At 42.3% G+C, this 18,903-nt stretch overlaps 1 protein-coding gene across 8 annotated transcripts in view; it reads left to right on the forward strand.

Moving 5' to 3' along the window:
* The first annotated feature begins 1,475 nt into the window (after positions 1 to 1,475).
* The window catches only part of TFAP2B (transcription factor AP-2 beta), a 33,626-nt gene continuing 16,198 nt past the window's right edge, over positions 1,476 to 18,903 (forward strand). For 2 of the 8 annotated variants that reach the window (XM_062638515.1, XM_062638514.1), the window contains exons 1-4: positions 1,476 to 1,670; positions 2,499 to 2,546; positions 6,589 to 7,047; positions 12,381 to 12,441. In XM_062638515.1, coding sequence (XP_062494499.1) covers positions 1,590 to 1,670; positions 2,499 to 2,546; positions 6,589 to 7,047; positions 12,381 to 12,441 — 649 coding nt within the window. In that variant the 5' untranslated portion in view covers positions 1,476 to 1,589. Of the gene's footprint in view, positions 1,671 to 2,498; positions 2,547 to 4,995; positions 5,357 to 6,588; positions 7,048 to 12,380; positions 12,442 to 18,903 lie in introns of those variants that run through there. The other 6 variants (XM_062638517.1, XM_062638522.1, XM_062638516.1 and 3 more) reach the window with 6 other exon arrangements.

Raw genomic sequence — 18,903 nt, forward strand, 5'->3', positions numbered from 1 at the left:
AAGTGTCTCTTGATTAAGTTCGCTTCGTTTTCGAGGTTACATATATATATATATATATATAAGTGTCTTTACTTATAGGACCTTTGAAAGTACAAAAGACATTATGCACTTTCCCATAGGATCCCATGCAGGATAACAAAGATGTGTAGGAACCCTATAGATAGAGCTTGAAATTTCCGGTGACAGGACCTTGAATTTAGAAATACCTTCTTGTTCTCTGCCTTTCTGTCTGTGTCTTTCTTTCCTCCCCATCCACACCCCACACCCCCACTTCCCACACACGCACACACCCGGTGCATCAGCCCATTGCAAAGCTCAATTGTAATTGTTTCCTTTCAAAGGCAGAGATGGGTTCTGCTTGCTTGCAGAATAGGTCGCCTCTTTGCTGTATAACGTGTTTAAAAAAAAAAAAAAAAAAAGAGGACAATACAAAGGAAGGTTAGCCTGAGGAAAGAGATAAAAAAAAAAAAAAAAAAAAAAAGGTTAAAAACGGTCCAACTCCTCCTCTCCCCTTCCAAACGAAGGGCTACCCGGGAACCGCACAAATATCCATCCAACTCTGGTTTTAATCGTGTTCAGAAAGTAGCTAATCGCTATTCAAATGCGTGCGGAGAAGGGTTTGCTAAACTCCTCTTTTTTCCTTCTTTTTTTTTTTTTTTTTCTCCCAGAGAAAGTGTTCCAAGTTATAAAATATACAGTCCAAATCTGAAGTGTAAGACTTTCAAATTGAAATCATTGATAAATTTACTCCCTTTATATGTGCCTGAATGTGCTTGATGAGACGCTGCTTTGGTGTTTTACTGCATATGGGAGGATAATTTCTGGACATGTAAATAAAAGCATATTGCATGTGGTGAAAAGCATAAGACCTCATTGTAGATGATGAATCGCCTAGTACAGAAGCAACTTATTCTTTATTTTAATATAAATAGGATCGAGAAAATATTCCTTAATTTGTCCATTCTATCTATCTATCTATCTACTCATCCATATACTAAAATAGCGGATATATGCACTATATAATTTGTATATTTGATCACTGTGCATCCACATATATATGGTAAATGTATAAATATATGAGCAAACATGTATTTATATACCCTTTTATATAAATTGATCAGGCTTGTATGTACACATGCATATGTAATGTGTAGAATATATGTGTCTACATATGTAGGAATATAGAGAATTTACATATATAAATGTGTCAATTTATATTTGTCTGTACACGGGAAAAGTTATGTTTTCGGTGGTATATGTGTGTATGTGTGTGTAAATGTATGTCTGCGTATTTGCAACTGTGTACATTTATACATCTTGATATGCCTACATAGAAGTCTAAGTCTCTATATGTGTATATGCATATATCTAGTCACATATATGTCTGTAGATATATGTAACGATGTAATAGATAATGTTCTTTACTATCCGATTGAGCTAGAGTTCTGCAGCCTATTGTTTCAGACAACACATATAAGTTGCGATGGAAGAGGAACGTCGGATTTGGTGTCTGTCCCCCATTTCCAATTATAGATGGATCATTACAGACAGAGAAGTACTGAGAATCCAGACATCTGCTCTTCACATGAATGCACTCACCTCCTAGAGAACAGCCTGCCATCATGCTCTGGAAACTGGTTGAAAATGTCAAGTATGAAGATATCTATGAGGTGAGTATATGATACGCATATGAGTAAGAGAGCATATGTATATTTAAATATATATAGTATATAGATACAGGCATGTCTATATAATACACGTATAGCTCTACATATACATACAGGCAGAAATAGGGACGCATACACCAACACACACAAGTATAGAGACGGGAAACCAAGAGTAAATGCTTAAATGTTTATTTATTTGCATCTTTGTATTCAGCATGCCAAGTCTTAAACTTTTTTTTCATGGAAAAGCTGTTTGATGCGATTTAAAACATCAAAGAAATGATCCGGGGGTTGGGATGAGGCAATTTATAGGCAAGAGTTTGGTTGTTTATACCTCCAATTAAATATAATTCGATTAAATATGGACATATGTCTAGGAAAAAAAAGCTGAAAATAGAAGAGAAGCACAATCTGGTGTTCAGGGACCGGATACATTTCTTTCTTTTCTTTCTTTCTTTAATTTTTTAATTTTGCAATTCCAAGCTGGGCTAAAATTGAGTTATGATTTTTTTTCTTTTTCTTCTTTTCACAATCGGATACGTCTTTTACGACTTTTTATACGTGTATACCAATAGCTAAGATGTGCATGGGTACATACACTCGCATTCATTAGGTGGCACATACATTCTTTCACGTCTGTGAGTACGCGTACCCGAACTGATACATTCAAAGGCAGCTCTGCATAGTCCGCGGACATAAAAAGTTGTGTGCTTTAGTCAGACTTCTTCGCTATTTTCGAGGCCAAATAGCAGAGCAAAGGAGGTGGGGGTTGGGGGTGGAGGGGCGAAATCACAGCGCAAACACCGCGAAACCTCTCTTAATTTTGCACAGTTTCCTGAGCCGGATCTTTTCCAAACGGGCTCCGCGAATGCATTTCTTGTAAGTTAACCAGCGGGCTGGATTTGCTCCGAAGCTGGGGAAAAGACGTGTAAGGGAAGGCGCTCCGCAAAATTATATTTTAATATTTTTTGATTTCCTTTATTTTTAATTTTGTTTTTAATCTGGCAGAGGCATTTGCACGGCGATCGCGGGGGGGGTGGGGGGGGGTTGATGGTGAAGATTTTCAGAAGGGCGCAATCCGCCAGCTCCAGCGCGGAGGCTGCTCCGTGGGGAGGTGGCCGGGCAAGGACCGGGGACAGGGCAGAGGCCAGATTCCGGGCAGAGACCGGCTACTGGGTAGAGGCAGGGCGGGGACCGAGGACAGGGCAGTAGCAGGGACCCAGTAGGGCCAGAGCCAGTTACTAGGCTGCGGACTGGGCAAGGCTCGGTACCCGGCAGGGGACGGGGACTTGGCAGGCTGGAAGCCGGATACTGGGCTGGGCGTCGGGCAAGAATAGTGGATCAGGCAGGAGCCGGGGACAGGGAAGCGGTCAGTTACAAGGCTGGGTACCTTGAAGGGGCCGGGCAGGAGCCGAGGACTGGGCACGAGCCAGGGGCGGGGCAGAGCAGCGGCCGGGGGCCGGGGACCTGCGGGGAGTACGCCCGGGATAGCGCCGTCGGGACCCCGCCGGCCCCAGCTCGTAGCTCCGCCGCAGCTCTCCCATCCGGGAGCTCGCTCACACTTACAGCGGGGAAACTCACGGGCAAAGCAGAGAAGGCGGCAGAGGGAGGGCATGGCTCCCACAGCAGCAGCCAGGGAGGGAGGACGGGACGGAGGGGAGAGGGAGAGCGGCAGCCTGCGCAACCGGAGAAACGTTTCCATTCCCAAAAGCTGCCGTCAGGCTGTCAATTGACAAACCCCAGTTTGCCAGAATGAGCACAGCCCGGCATGTGTATTTCTGCCCGTGTGTGTGTGCGTGTGTCCGTCCCGCCGGCAATCGCAGTCCACTGAGCCCTCGCTTCTTTTCCCTCTCCATCTCCCGGCACAGCCCGGCCATTGTCTCTGCCTGCCCACAGCACCAAGCGACAAAACATCTCCCCTTCCCTGCTTCGCGGGGTTTTATTTCCCACCCTCCTTTGGAAGGGGATTTTGAAGCCGTTGTGCATTTTACGGACACTCTTATTTCTAGACTGCCGTGGAAGAGAAGCTGAGTTGGGGAGCTCTTGGTTGGGATTTGGCTGTGGGCAGGGTATACCTGGACTTGGAGTGCGCCCTAAGACACTTTTGTAACGCGTAGCTTTAAAAAATAAAGACAAAATATTGTTACTATTTTATTTTATTTTTAGAGCTGAAGTCCTCTAGGTCTATCTTTTTTAAAGAAAAAACGTTTCTTTTCTTTCCCATTAAATTCTTGCTTTCTTTTTACAATTTATAATTAACGTAGGGGAGTCTCAGCTGCTTAAACTGACTCTGTTCTTAAAACAGAAGTGTGTGTGTGTGTGTGTGTGTGTGTGTGTGTGTGTGAGCAGCGGGGGGGGGGGGGGGGTGCTCTGGGAAGTGCGAGTCTATTTAGGAAGGAACGTAAAGTTGAACTTTAACAGAAATGGCAGACAGTCCAGTTGAACGGGTTCCTGCAACACCAAAAAGGTTTGATATCGCCTCTGGCTTTGCCTCACAACTATAAATTTACCATCCTTTAAAAATCACTGCAAACATTTCACATTTGGCTGAAAATGTGGACGTATACGTGCATATATTTTTATTTATTTTTCGTATCGGGAAGGGAGGAACAGGATTCAGAAAGAAGTGAAGCCCAACTTAGTGCAGATTAATTTATTTATTTGGCTATTGTGAATAAATACGACCTGTAACATGCACCAGAAGGGCTTTATCTTAGCTGTAGACATATGTTATAGAGACTGCACACTTCTTCCATTTCTTTGAAAAAACAAGGAAAGTGAAGGTTTGGAAAAGCCTGGCTCTCCTCGTTATTTGTTTAAAAAGAAAAAAAAACACCAAACCCACAAACAAAAAAAAAAAAACAAATTTACAAGAACAAAAGCATCGAAGGCAAACAATTCCTCGTATTAGGAATGTATAATTAAATGTAAAAAAAAAGTAAAAGAAAATATGGGGGTTTTCTTATTTTTTCTTCGCCTCTAGCATTGTTTCCTCTCACTTCCCCGCTCCAGCCCACCAGTTCCTACTTTCCGCATCTTCCTCCTCTCGAGTTCATTGAAGTTATGCCTCTTTCTTGCTAAACTTTTTCCCCCCTCTCCCTCTCCCCAACCCCTGCTTCTGCCAGCCCCCCTCGTCTGATTACATCTAGTAATTCTCCACTGAATGAACGTCATTTACAATAGTAGGGGAGCTCTCGAGCTGGCTGCCAGCTTCACGCTCCATTTGGTCCTGCATTCTCCCTTTAAAGTAGTCGTGTAATATTAATAGTCATGAATATCAATTATTATGAGGCGGTGTAGAGAAGGAAAGGGAGGAAGGGGTAGCGGAGCAGTCTGAGCCTAGCCTTGGGTTGAAGAGGATTGTATTTGGGAGCTCAAAGGGGAAAAAAAGAGGGGGGGGGGAAACCCCAAAGAGGGAGGGGTAAATCATATATGCAGATAGAGGTTTCCAGGCTCGGTCTGGGGGGGGCATTGATCCTTTTTTTTTTCTTTTTTTTTCTTTTTTTTTTTTTTGATGGATAGACTTCGAAGTATCTCAAGCTGTTCTCCTGTGTCCAACACGGCCCTTTGCAGATCTCCTTGATATTTTTTCCCCCCTTCAATTATTAGCACTACTACCATTATTTTCTTTTTAGCTATTACAAGACTTTTTTTATTTCCAGATGTTAGTCCACACCTATTCCGCCATGGTGAGTTTGGATCCATGTTGTACTAGAATTGCATGTTCTCTCTCTCGATCTGTTGTCTCTCTCCCTCTCTCTCTCTTTTTAAACGCCTTTGGCTTGGTAATTTAGCACAATAATTGGAGGAGGCTTGCAGCTGCTTCTCCGTTTTTGCATTGTGTGTTCTCGATTTGAGCAAGCGGAGTCTGGGGGGGGAGAGCAGGGAAAAAAAAACACAACTTTTTTATTCCTGTTTTTTTTTTTTTTTCCTAGAGATGTGTGCCATTGCTTGTGGGGGTTTGAGCTACACTTTGTGGAATAGATATTTTTCTTGTTTACTTTTAGCCTCGCAGCTTCAGCTCTATGGAGTTGAAAAAAACTCTTCTCCCACCTTTTCTCCGAAGCCTCCACACCCCACCAACCCCCACTTCCCAGCCCCCCACACACCCCAAAGACTTTTCATTACAATTGACCCCCACCCCATTTTCCGGAATATAATATTGGGAAAGGAGACAAAAGACATTGGAAATAGCTGGAGAAATCAGAAATCACAGCGACTGGATTTGTTCAATGCCGATGTTTCTTTTTTAATTTTTTTAATGATTTTTTTTTTTAAGGAGTGGACTCTATATAAAAAGCCCCCATGATTTTTTTTATTTTTTTTTTTTCCCAAGTGTTTTTTCGCACAACTTCTTTCCCCGGAGTCCTCCGAGAAGTGCAGCTTTCTTTTTGGTCTTTTCCAAGTGAAGATGGGTTGGTGATTTTGAGTTTCAGGACTTCAGCAGTGGGGACAAACAGATGTTTGGAAACTTTAGGCAGGACAAGGGGTGGGCTGTTTGGAAGGATGGGTGGTTTGGGGTTCTCAATATTCTTAATTTATTTTTAAAATTTGGGTTTTATTTGAGGAGATACTGGAGGGGGAATCATATTACTGGACTGAAGTCACTAATCATAACTGCATATGGAACACTCGTTCTACATTTTTAATTACGACATTTAGTATTTCTCCCTCAGACAGATCCCCCTTCCCCCTCCTTGATACTTACTGGGAACAGATACGGTCTGGGTGGGAAATGCTGGGACACTCCTAATCCTTGGCAGAGGAAAGAAGGGACATACCTGAAACCTGGTTTACAGCTGGTTGTATTTATAATTTGTTTTATTTTGGGGTGGGATTGTGCTTCTTTTACTTTTTTTTTATATTATTATTTTTTAAAAGTCCTCTCTTTTGTGTTGCTTTTATTTCATTCTGCTCGTAGGACCGGCATGATGGAGTGCCCAGCCACAGTTCCAGGTTGTCCCAGCTGGGATCCGTCTCCCAGGGACCCTACTCCAGCGCTCCTCCACTCTCTCACACCCCATCCTCGGATTTCCAGCCGCCTTACTTCCCACCCCCCTACCAGCCTCTTCCTTACCACCAAAGCCAGGACCCTTACTCCCATGTCAATGACCCCTACTCCCTAAACTCCCTGCATCAACCCCAGCAGCATCCCTGGGGCCAGAGGCAGAGGCAAGACGTGGGATCGGAGACAGGGTCACTGCTGCCGCAGCCTCGGGCCGCCCTGCCCCAGCTCTCAGGCCTGGATCCCAGGCGGGACTACCACTCCGTGAGGAGGCCAGATGTCCTGCTCCACTCAGCTCACCATGGCCTTGACTCCGGGATGGGGGACAGCCTTGCCCTGCACGGCATCGGGCACCCAGGGATGGAGGAGGTCCAGGTAAGGCTCCGCGTTGCGTTCTCCTGGGCCATGCAGATGCCTCCCAGGCTAGAGCCCCCATCTCTCGGCTATAAATCATCAACGAGGGGCTTACAGGGATACCGGTGCAGGCTGCCATCCTTTTTCCTTGCTGGGGTTATAATCCAGCTACTCCCCGTCCTTCACCTTCTTTTTATTATTATTATTAAGTATTAGTATTATAGAGAGAGAATTTATTTCACTGTTATCACGCACTTGCTCTGCTTTGCAAACTAAACCTTACCCTGCAAACAGAGTGCAGGGGAAGGCAGACATACTTTAAATATTCCACGTGTTTCAGAAGCTGGCAAAGTTTAAACCTGGCTTTTCAAATTCAGGTTATTTTCCATGCAATATCAGTTTACCCTCACCCTTAACCACCCCAACTAATTTCCTGCCGTTCAAGGATTTTGATGAAACTGTCCAATTACTACATTTTTCATCCGGGAGGGAAAATATAAACAAAATCCAAACTAAAAGCAATAACCGGTCATCAGGAACAAGACTTGAAACACTCACTCTCCACACCCACCCCCCCTCTTTTTTTTTTAAGCATAATTGGTAGGGTAGCGCTGATTTTAAATAGTTTGATTCCCTCTTTTGGGTAACAAAAGTTTAAGCGGACTTAAAGCACAGTATTTCTCAGCCATCTTCCATCCCACGCGAAACTCATCAGCACATGTTATTTCCTAAAAAAAAAAAAACAAACTTAATATATATATATATATATATATATATATATATATATATATATACAACCCCAAACAGACCCACAAAGGCCCTTAACAGCTTCGATACTAGTAGGTGGGGGGAAGGGTTTGCACCTTGGTGGAGCAGGGTATGGCCAAAGAGGGGAATTCCGAGCCGGAGGAACTCAGGGGCCAGTTCCTGTGTTAGGCTTTGCTAGTAGGGATCTGGGGGTTCGCCTCCATTCTTCACCTTCCTCTTCCCCAAATTTAGGTATCATATATATGCATATATACACTTGGGATAAACAAACGCTGGATGAGATACGAACTTCAAAGTTAGAGAAACGGGAAAAGAAAGGGGGAAAGAAAGGAGAAAAGAGGAGTCTGAGAAGGTAAAACCAGCCGTGAAAAGGATCCTGCTGAACATGACAAGGACAGCAGGAGAGGGGTGGCTAGTTGCATTGGCTTGAACACGGTTTTAGGACTTCAGGGGAAAATCTCTGCTATTTGCTGGGGCGAAGTGCTTTAGAAATAGAAAGATTTCGGCTTTGCTTCTGTCTCCGAGCTCGTCAAGTCGCTGGTTTCTGCGGGTTTCCAGGCGGGTTTTGAGAGCAGAGGGCATCCCCCCCTCCCTGGGGCTCGGCTTCCAACCTCGGCTCAGCCAAACCGCCTTGGGGGTCAAGTCGAGCTTTACCTCTGTGAACATGTCTATCTTTCTCTGGGTAGATGTTAAGTACTGTTTGTGCTTTCGTATTTACACTTTCCCCAAAGAAAAGATGGTGATTGTTGTGCTCTTGTGAGAAAGAAAGAGATGAGAGGAAAGGGAGAAGAGGTAAAAAATATAAAAGGTGGAAGAAACGAAACGAGAGAGAAAGAGGGGGAAAAGAGAAGGGGGAGGAAAAGACAGAAAGAAGCAAGGGGGAGAGAGGGGGAAAGGGGAAAAGGTGGGGAGAGACAGGGAAAGAAAGAAAGGGACAGAGACAGTGAGAAAAGAGAGAGAAGAGACAAAGGGTGGGGGAGCGGAAGAGATAAAGAGGAAAAACAAGAGAGAAATATAAAACATGGAGAGAGAGGAAGGGGATGAGAGAGACACCGAGAGACAGAGAGAAAGCAAAAAAGAGAGAAGGTCCTACTCAGCTCAAATAAAATAGCTATCCTTCCCTTTTCCAGTAAAACATTCCCGCTACGGGCAGGGCTCAGCACTCGTGGAAAGTGCCTCCCCCGGCCCCCGCCAGCCCAGGCAGGTGATCAGCCTGGGATCGGTGTGAAAAAGGGGTGGAATGAGGATAGGGATGGGACTGGGCCGGGGCAGACGTGGCCGTGGGCCAGCAGGCATGGGGTTCTTGTTTTGGGGTTCTGAGGCTGCTGGAAATCAAACAGGCCCTTTATTTCTGAAAGTTTGGTCTCAGGCCGGGGGAGGAGGGGAAGAGGAGAGGAGAGGAGGGTGTCCCAAGGAGAAACACGTGAAGGAAGAAGTGTCCAACTACAAGTTAGCACAGGCAGGAGGGAAAGCAGCCTGGTACTCGTTCCTACCATTCAGCTCTTTCTATTCTTGTCTCCTAGTGGCAGATGAACCTGGGCAGTTTTCCAGCCTGATTTTTAATATGGATTTATTGTAGAGACAAGGAATCCGTTCTAGGGATTTTAAATATGAATCTACAGGGATTCCTGTTCAGGCGATATTTACTTATTTTCCACGAACACTAGAGAGAATTTCCAAGAAGGGTCTCAAATAGCTATTTGGTTTAGTTTTGTGGTGGTTTTTTTTCTTTTAAGTAGTCCAAAAAGTTGAACCGATATCTAGGTATATAGTTGGATAAAGATGTGTCTCTTTGCTTTAGCTTATAAGTGTCTGATCAAATACATGCCATGGGAATGGGCTGGGCTGACAAGGGAGCATGAAACAGAAAGAAAGGCAGTGCGTGACAGAAAGAAACAGTGGTTATTTTACAAAAGCCAAACTCAGGCCATGTGTGAGCCATTGTCCAGAGCTGGAATTAAGTGATTGTAACATGATAGCGCTCTGTTATTGTAAACAGGACGTATTGTAATGCTATTGCTGCTCCTTCCGACGGGCATTTTCAAACTGCAAGTTACAGCCCTCTCATAGGGAACAGAGAAGCCAAAACCTAGCCATTGAAAACAAATTTGCGTCATCTAAAAGGGACTCTGACAACAAACAACCCCCAAACGCTGCAACTTCAGATATTCTCACACACACCAGCTAAGCAGAAGAAAGATTATACTAGTAAGAGATACAATAAAGAAAATATGGAGGGGATATTCAGGCTCTTTAAAGGGAAACAAGAAGATTTTTTTTTTTCTCTGATATATTCTTTGCTGTTGAATAACGGGGATATATATGGCATTTAGGAAGCTCTGTGCTATCAGATTATTGGAGGAAGGAAGGGAGGGGATCTTCCCCTCGAGATTTTCCAAATCTATCTGGAAACTCATCACCTTTCCCCTCCCCACACACACCTTCACTCCTCCTCCCTCACACTGCCGCCCCTGTTTCTACGTGCTAGCTAGAGAAACGGAGAGCTAAGTTGCGCCAAAACACCGAAGTCTCTTATAAAGTAACCCCTGGTATCACTTTTAACTAAAGAAGTCTAGTAATTAAAAGTCTGAGTTGTTTTTCCACGTTTCCGCATGCAGTCCTAATTAAATCTTTACGATCCTCTCTGTGACTATTAACTGCCAGCATGCTGAGCGAATATCCTGTACAAAAACCCAGCAGGAGGGCGTAATTAGATAGAAAATCAGACAGGAGTCTTCTCATTAACTACAACAACTAACCCACGTTGCTGATGGAGCGAGCCGAGCGCACGCACAGGCATAAAGCGTGGGCACAACCATCTACTCCAGAGATAAGGTGAGATAAGGAGTTAAAAAAAAAATAAAAAAAAATAAAAAAAGGGAAGGAAAGATGTTGTTTCATATTTACCTCCAATTCTGTGCCGTGGAGGTGCACCGTGATGCACGGTTTGCTCATCATCCCTCTTTGGGAACTGTTCAGGGAAAGGAAGGAAGACTGTAATTTTATTTTGTGCCCTTTAGGTATGTAGCCTATTGATTATGAGAGAAAGACACAGCCATGCACAAACACACAACAGAAGGAACCGCTCTGTGTGTGCGCACCCGCTTGAGTGTGTATGCAAGGAAAATGAAAGGAAAAATCTCATAGAAAATATTGTTCCGTCACATTTTAGGGGAGATGCAATTTTGTCCTAAATCATATTCCGTCTTAAATATCTGCTAATCAGAGAGAGCTGGAGATAAGGGCTTGATCCGGATAATCTCAGCCTCTCGTGGTAGCAAAGATAGTTAAAATAATAGCGAAGAAAATAATGGCTTTTCTGTGAAAATGTTTTCTTTATCAGGAAAAAAAACAAAAACAAATGACAACTCCCCAGATATGCAATAACTTGGGAAAAAGAAAAAAAAAAGCCCTCAAACCTTAAATAGTAATAAAGAAAATAAAATAAACCCAAGAAACCCTTTCTCGAATGCCCAGAATTTACCCTAAAACGGAACGTGCCATAACCCTGCAATAAATGGCTCTGATGACACCTCTTTAGGAGATTTTTTTTTTTTTCTGTACCTACAGCAGATCCAGCGGTAATTTTGGTTTGTTTATTTGTTGTTGAGTGGGTTTTTTTGGTGGTGTTTTTGTTTGGTTTGTTGTTTGTTTTTTTTTGTGTGTGTGTGTATCCCACGTTGGTGTTGAGAAATGAAACCCAACATTTTCTGTGTCCTCTGGGCCCTTCTTTGTTCTCTTCCCGGCTAAAGAAGTTAATGCCGTAATAACAGGTGTGCTCTTATACGGGCTGAAAAGAAAGGGGAAAGAAAGGGCGGGGGGGGAGGGGGGCCGAGATGGTGTGAAGGGGGATGGGGTGGAGGAAAGGCTTGGAAAAGAGATAGGGAGACTTTTTCTAGGCAATTTCATAGTTCCTTCTTTTTCCTTCTTTTGATAATGTATATTCCTCCTCACCTCTCCCCATTAATTCAGGAGCTGGAAATCTTCTGCTCCTGCCCCGGACCATGGGGCCGGATGGCTCCGGCTTTAATTAAAAGTCCATAATATAAACTATTGTATATAAAAAGTAAATGGCCCTCGAATTATTAAGATGTAACAAGGTTAAACAAACAAAGCACACACACACACATAAAAAAAAAGTTGGGGGGGAGGAGGGAGGAAAGGAGAGGGAAATTTTAAGTTGTCCTTAATCGTGTTCATTTCTGTCATGCGATGGATCTTGCAGACGTTGCCGAATTGCCAGGTTTTCAAAGGAAGAAATATAAAGCTTAGCCGAATGCAAGGAAGTCTATGTGATTTCTGTGTTTTATAAGATAACAAACCCAGTATTGCATCTCATGTGCTTCACACCTTATTATTATTATTAATTATACATACTATATTATACTATATAATTTGTAAGAATTTTATTTCCTTTTCGATTTGGAGGAATGATGATAACAATAAGAATGATTAAGAAATCCCTCCTCCCCCAGTGAATTAATATAAATGGAAATAACAGAAACTTCAGTTTGGAATGACATGATTTATGTACGTGATTCTTTAATATACAGTCAATTTGAATAGTGATGTTTTTATATCCACAGTCAGTTGAAGATGCCAATAACAGCGGTATGAACTTATTGGACCAGTCTGTCATTAAAAAAGGTATGGATTATTCCAACAGGCTAGACGAACTTGTACTTTGTAGCAAAATCTTCAGGCTATCTTTTTACTTTGGGACAATTAATTTATCCAGGATGTAGGTATAGATGGCAGCAAGGTGTATAGTTGGTTGTATCGGCAGATAGAGTGAAGGGGAAAGGGAAGATCTGTGAAAGAAAAAGTTTATATTCCCACCTTCCCCCTCCTTAAAGGGTTTAATTACCCAAATGTCCCTAACGGAGCACCCCATGTTCAAATGCAGTTTCGGCGTGGGGGGTGGGGGGGTGCTTATCTTTTAACGGGAAAAGAAGGCTGATTCCCTTTGGGGTTGAAATGTATTTCCCAGGCCAATCAAAAATGAAGGGGAGAAAAAGAAATACTTACGGAAAAACAGCCTCGACCTTCTTTCCCCCTTCTTCCAAGAATCCCCCCCTTCCCCATGCCCATTTTGTAAATCTCCCTACATACGCGCACATGATTTAGTGTAACTGCAGAATCACCCCATACTGTTAAAGGGAATGTGATATTAACAAATGTTTGCAGTCTCGTGTACAGCTGTAAGCAAAATAATTAACTAATTAAACTAATTAAATGTAATTACAATAACTCATTTCGGGCGTATTGCAGCTGCTTAATTTTTTTACATTTCTCTGACAGTCACTCGAGGATGCTTGGCGGCTAGTGTTGTGTTATGCTGATAGACATTAAACAGATCACACGCTGCAAATGTAGGGAAAGCTATCTTTAATTATCTAAGGAGTTTCTATTTCTAAATTCAGTTTTAAGTACCAGAGATGAGCCTTAGAAATGCTGTCTCTTATGCTTACTGTCAGCAGTACTTACTTCTTACTTGTCAAATGCGCACAAATACTTTAATAGGGATGATCTTCTAAAATGTAAAGGAAAATAACAGGGAGAGTGTTTATTTAAAATGTATTTAAGGCATCATGAGGTCCTTCCTTGTATTCATTGTTTTTTTTTAATTTAAATCCTCGTGTACAGTCCCTCTCTTGCACACACACACGATCAAGGTCTGGTTATTTGAGCGAGGAAAGGTGAAAATTTGAAGAGCATTTGGTAGCATTATTTAGGACCATCGGTTGAAAAGTCGAAGGTGGTTTTGAGAAATAGAAAATTACTCACCTGTGGGTTTTAATACATATAGTGAAAAGTTGTTTCTTCTGGTTTAGTGCAGTTTGAATGTTCAGTCGGTTTTGTGCTCAGGGTCTGTAATCCGATGGCTTTTGCTTGTATTATCTTCCGCCCCCCACCCCGCTCTCCTCCTCTCTCTTTCCCTCCCCACCCCCGCTTAACACCTCATACCTACGTTTCCTCTTGGGTGTTTTTGATTAATTGGTGCTTGATTTGTGGCGGAGAGGCTCCTTCCTAGCGTTGCTCCCTTTTAGTATATTACTTTCACAATCTGTTTTTCCGCAGAACACTTTTTCTGTTCATCACCCTGGCCAAAATACTCTTTTTTTTTTAAATATATATATACATATATATATATATATAACCACTCGACCCCACTTCTGTGTCTCTCCTTCCTTCAGGGACAGCAGAGACTGAACGCGCATGCTGGGCGGTACAGTTAGATAGCGAGTAGCACTAAAATGTGAGTATTAGTAACTATATCTCTTAGGTGTAGATACAGGGGTGCTTAATGTGTATGGGCATTGCAAGAGCTCCAGGCCGAGCAGCTGCCGCATAATCCCATATAGGTGAGACTACATGCGCCTATGTGCAGCCATAAGAAGAGATACCCTGAGTTGATTCATGGTGAACAGGATAGGTATGCACTTTGGCAATGTTATGAAACAAAGATCCTGAGATCTGTTTTAAAGTCACTTTAGCAGTATTTTCTTCCTCAGATGTAATGCTGAGACTTAAGCTTCTCAGCATAAAGGAATATTGGGAGCTCAGTTGCATTTTGCGCAGGGTGTTTCGTGGGTACAGAGGAAGAGAAATGAGTAATAAATAGTAGGTCACGTTTGTGGCAGACAATATTTAATCAGGACGAGAGAAGGAGCTACACAGACAGGGTCCAGTATCGATTTCGCCTTGTTCTTGCAGTTTGTTGCTGTGATGATGTCCTTCGAAGCAAGAATAAGTTGTTGAAACTCTCCAAGCTGTTATTGCAAGCAGATGGACAGAAACGTAGAGACTGGGGCTGTGGAGCACTCCCCGTGATACAGATTTGATAGACAAGGGTTAGAGTGGGACTATTTCACCTAAACCTAAAGCACTTTAATTAAGATGTATTTGAAAAAAGTATAATGTGGACCTGATATCTGAACCATGCAGATTGTGTTTGTTTCTTCATAGCCTTGGAAGCCTGCAGAAGGAATTACCTATCTATGCAAAAGTATTGCCAAAATATTAAGGAAATTACACAGGGATTCATACGCTGCTATCGATTTATCCCGCCTATCGATCCCGCACAACAGATTATATACACCCAGCCTCTTGTTATGTTTGCTATCTGAGCTTACTTGACATTTCTGAAGTAATTTAGTTAAGAGGAAATGAGTTGCTCCCAGTAGAGAGAGCAAACGAGTGGAGTGAAGGTAGCCAGCGTGATAAATGGCTCTTTCATTTGGAGATCTCCAGAGCTCGTTTAAGGCTAATTTTCTGTATTAGCCCCCTTTGAGCTATTAATGCAATAGGCAGGGACCGTGGCCCCTCGGCTCTTAGCTGCCCCATTAGAGCGAGCATTAAGCTACCAAGCCTGAACTCTGCTGTGGTGGTGGTGGAGCAATGAAAGGTGCTTTTTAAACTCTCCTAATCTAAACTGGCAGAGGGTGGTTAATACGATTTGAAGGGGGCTGGTCAATGAACAATCAATAAACTAATAATGAGAAGGATGCGGTACATTAACAGTAAAAAAAAAAATCCAACGAGACGTTTAAAAATCATCGTTAACTCTTAGTTCCATTAAGATTTGGGTGGTGGAAGTGGGCGGGAGGGAGCCAGATAAATCATCGAGATGATAATAATCACCAAGAGCATTAATATCAGATTTAACTCGGCTTTAAGAGTTCACCAGCTGCACGTTTTGAGGCCTTTCCTTCGATCCCTGTTGAAATACAGAGAGATTTTATGTATGTCAGGAATTAAAAAGCGGGTCCTCTTGTCACCTGTTCTTTTGGGATGTCCTTTCACCGGCTATGGCCAAATAAGTTCTCCTCCTGAAAAATCCACGTGACCAGAGCCCTGAGTTAATTTTTTGTGACTCTGGGGCATAGCCAGTGACCTTAAAATTATTCTGATGTATTTATTTACTTTCAGCGGTTTCTGCCAATCGCCAGCACACACCTGATTTAGCATGAAAGACCACTTAACCCTAGCACCTTCATTCTCTGTGTCCTTGCAAACAGGCTCTGTTCTTACCATTTCTTTTAAGAAATACATGAAAGGATGTGTCTTAACCTTGAAAACCCCAAACAACCTAATAATACAGCGTGAGATTACTCCCCACTTCTTCTCGAAGCATCCAGATAAATGATTAACTGAAAACCTCTCTGGCCTCAGCTTTGTAGGTGATAGACCTGGGAATGAGAGATGTTGCTTCGCTGCCGGTTTCGTGCTTATTCCTGGATTGCCCACTGAACCTTATGATCACCTTTAGTTGAATGCAAAACAATTTTGAGGGAATACATTTCGCTCGGAAATTTAGTCCCGGTTTTCAGGGAAAAAAGGACCTCGGTGGAGGAGAAGAGAGGGGAGGTGGGAATGGAGGAGGTGAAAGGGACCGGAGGGAAAGGGACAGTAACACGCTTTCTCAAATTGTTCATTAGAATTAAAATAACAGCCGGGTCTTTTGGTGGCAGTGGGTAAGACTGTCTCCGGACTTTCTTGGTTGGCTACCAAGTCAGACCAAATCAAGCTGCAACAAAGTCCTGTTGTTATAATGGACAAAGAACTTTTTACTGATTTCAATTTGCCCAGTAGGCAGATCTAAAAAAAAAAAATAAAATAAAATCTGTTTGATAGCTCAATAGCAAAATAGCAAGAAGTTTGTCTATGACGTTTGTTAGTAAGAAATATAAGAAATATTTATTCGGATTGATTGTTTGATTGACTGACAGGTGATCATATTATTGACTGGGGTTATTGCAACGATATCCATAGAGTAGAGCCTTGTTACTCAACTATTTTCAGGGCATTATTTTATCTATTAATATTTATTTGTTCTATTTATTTTTTGCTTTTTTTTCTATTTATTTGTTTATTTTTAGTGCTCCTCAAATGCCCTTTTATTTCCATTTCCACTTCCGCGTCTGCACTGGTGCCCATTTTTTATGCTTTTGTGGAAAGCAACCCAACAGAGAATCACCATCAACAACAAAAAAAAACACCCGACCAAAACAAAAAAAAAAAACCAAACCAAAACCAAACCAAACCAAAAAACCAACCCGTAAGGCTTAATGTATGCACAGAAAATTGTAAACATGTAAAGAACTGAAAGCTTCACGCTGAGTTTCGCCATGCTCCATTTCCCCACCATTTCCTGCTGTCGTTTTAAAGCGATCTCACTCATCTAGAGATCCCGTTTGCAGGAACAGTGTGCTTATAATTACTAACAAATCAAGCGGGTATTGTTGCTCTCCCGGTTTATTGATAAGCTGAAGAGAAATGGAAGGGGGAGAAATGACAAAGAGGCTGGAAGCAACCACAGGAGGAAAAAAAAAATAAAAATAGAGAAAAGGGATAGAAAAGAAGGAGGAGAGAAAAACAGAGAGAGAAAGAAAGAAAAAGAAAAGGCAGGGATTTTGGAAAGGGGAATTATGCAATTGTGAGTGCTCACATACAGCAAATAGAGTTTGTGAGGGAAAGAAAATGTAATGGCTTCTGCTGTGGATAACAAGAACTAAAAGGCATAAAGTTAAGGCAGAAGTGCTGGGGATGCTGTGTACACGTGTGTGTTACTCTGATTATTTCAGTTCTCGCAATCCCTAGCCAAAGAGTAAAGTTGACATGGGCTGCAAATATATTCTGCATTACACTTTATTTACATATATTCAGGGATTTGACACTTGCAGCTGCTCACACGGACATGTATGTCTCTTCACCCACTAAAACCTCCACGTTTTAGTATCTCTTGTAAAGTCTGGGCTCTATCTGAAAAGCTATAGCCATGATAAACACATAGATGCGATATAGATAGAGATAATTCATTCCATGGCAAACACTTCTTTTGAGGCAACATTAGGTAATTTACAGAAGATGTAGAGTCTAGATAGAATACATCTCTCTGAAGCTATGAAATTGCAATAGATATGCTTACACCGCCTGGTAAGCTTCTAAAATGAAAGGTCCTAGAGTCCAAGTGATGCGTATATTCATGCTGTCCTTTTGGGAGAGGCAGGGGTAGGGAGAAAACCTGAGGAGTTATCAGCATAGTGGGGGAGGGAGCCAAGGCAGTCTGCTTCCCAAAAGCAATTTGCAAGGGAAAAACAAAACAAAACAAAACAAAAAAACCACAAAAACCTGAGCACGTGAAAATCCATATTTCAAAGGTTAACTAATGTAATGAGCACTCCAAAAGGGCAGAGCAAGGCGGGGAGCAAAGCACATTTCGCCATTGCACGGGTCCCTCGCTCTTTAGTGAGTTTGGACTAAGATCAGATGTTCGTGGAATTGCTGCCTCTTGTTTAATTTTTCAGTTCACTGGACAGTGACCTGATAAACTGGTGACTAAATATAGCCACTGTAAAGGTGTACTGGAACCACTGAGCCCATGTGTTGGGCCAAGAGGAAAATGCCACTCATGAAATCTGTCTGGTGGCACTGCTTTACTTGTTGTTGTTGTTTTCTTTTTCATTTATTTATTTATTTGTTACTTTTTCTTGATGCTTCACTAGAACGACATTGCAGAACATCATGCATGAAACAAGTGATATGTCTATGTATAACACGGGGGTGGGGAGGGATTTGGGGTTTGTCTACCAGAGCTGCCTCTGAGACTCCAAATGAGTCTTTTCCCTTAGAATCAATATCAATCAGCCTCCCCCCTCCTGCGACTAATAGCAATGAAAGCAGGAGTGGGCCGCTAACTCTTTTATAACTATTTCTGTGCCGTTTTCAAACTACTTGAAACTGCCTTTATGAGCTGTATAAAGTGCCTAACTAAAATAATAGAGAAATAGGAATACATCTCACTTTCTGATTCCCTGAAGTAAAGCCACTCAAAATAATTTGTTTATACTGTAGACTATATACAAGGCGAACAAAGCAATGTGTATGTCTAAAATCGACATGCCTTTTAGTTTTTAGCTGTTATGGAGCTTTTATTGTGGGGGTCTGGTCTGGCAATAGGAAATGATCTGTAATAAAAACAGTGAAACACGGTTGTGTCTATTCCATACAGTGAGGTTATAAAATTGGCAATTGCCCAGTAGTTAGCACTTTGTAATATATTAGGATACCCGATCTTATTGTTTAGCAGCTCCAGACGACTCAAAT

The sequence above is a fragment of the Pezoporus occidentalis genome, unplaced genomic scaffold, assembly GCF_034315485.1.
Source record: "Pezoporus occidentalis ecotype Australia unplaced genomic scaffold, CSIRO_AGI_Poc_V1 ctg57, whole genome shotgun sequence".
In the NCBI taxonomy this organism is placed as follows: domain Eukaryota; kingdom Metazoa; phylum Chordata; class Aves; order Psittaciformes; family Psittacidae; genus Pezoporus; species Pezoporus occidentalis.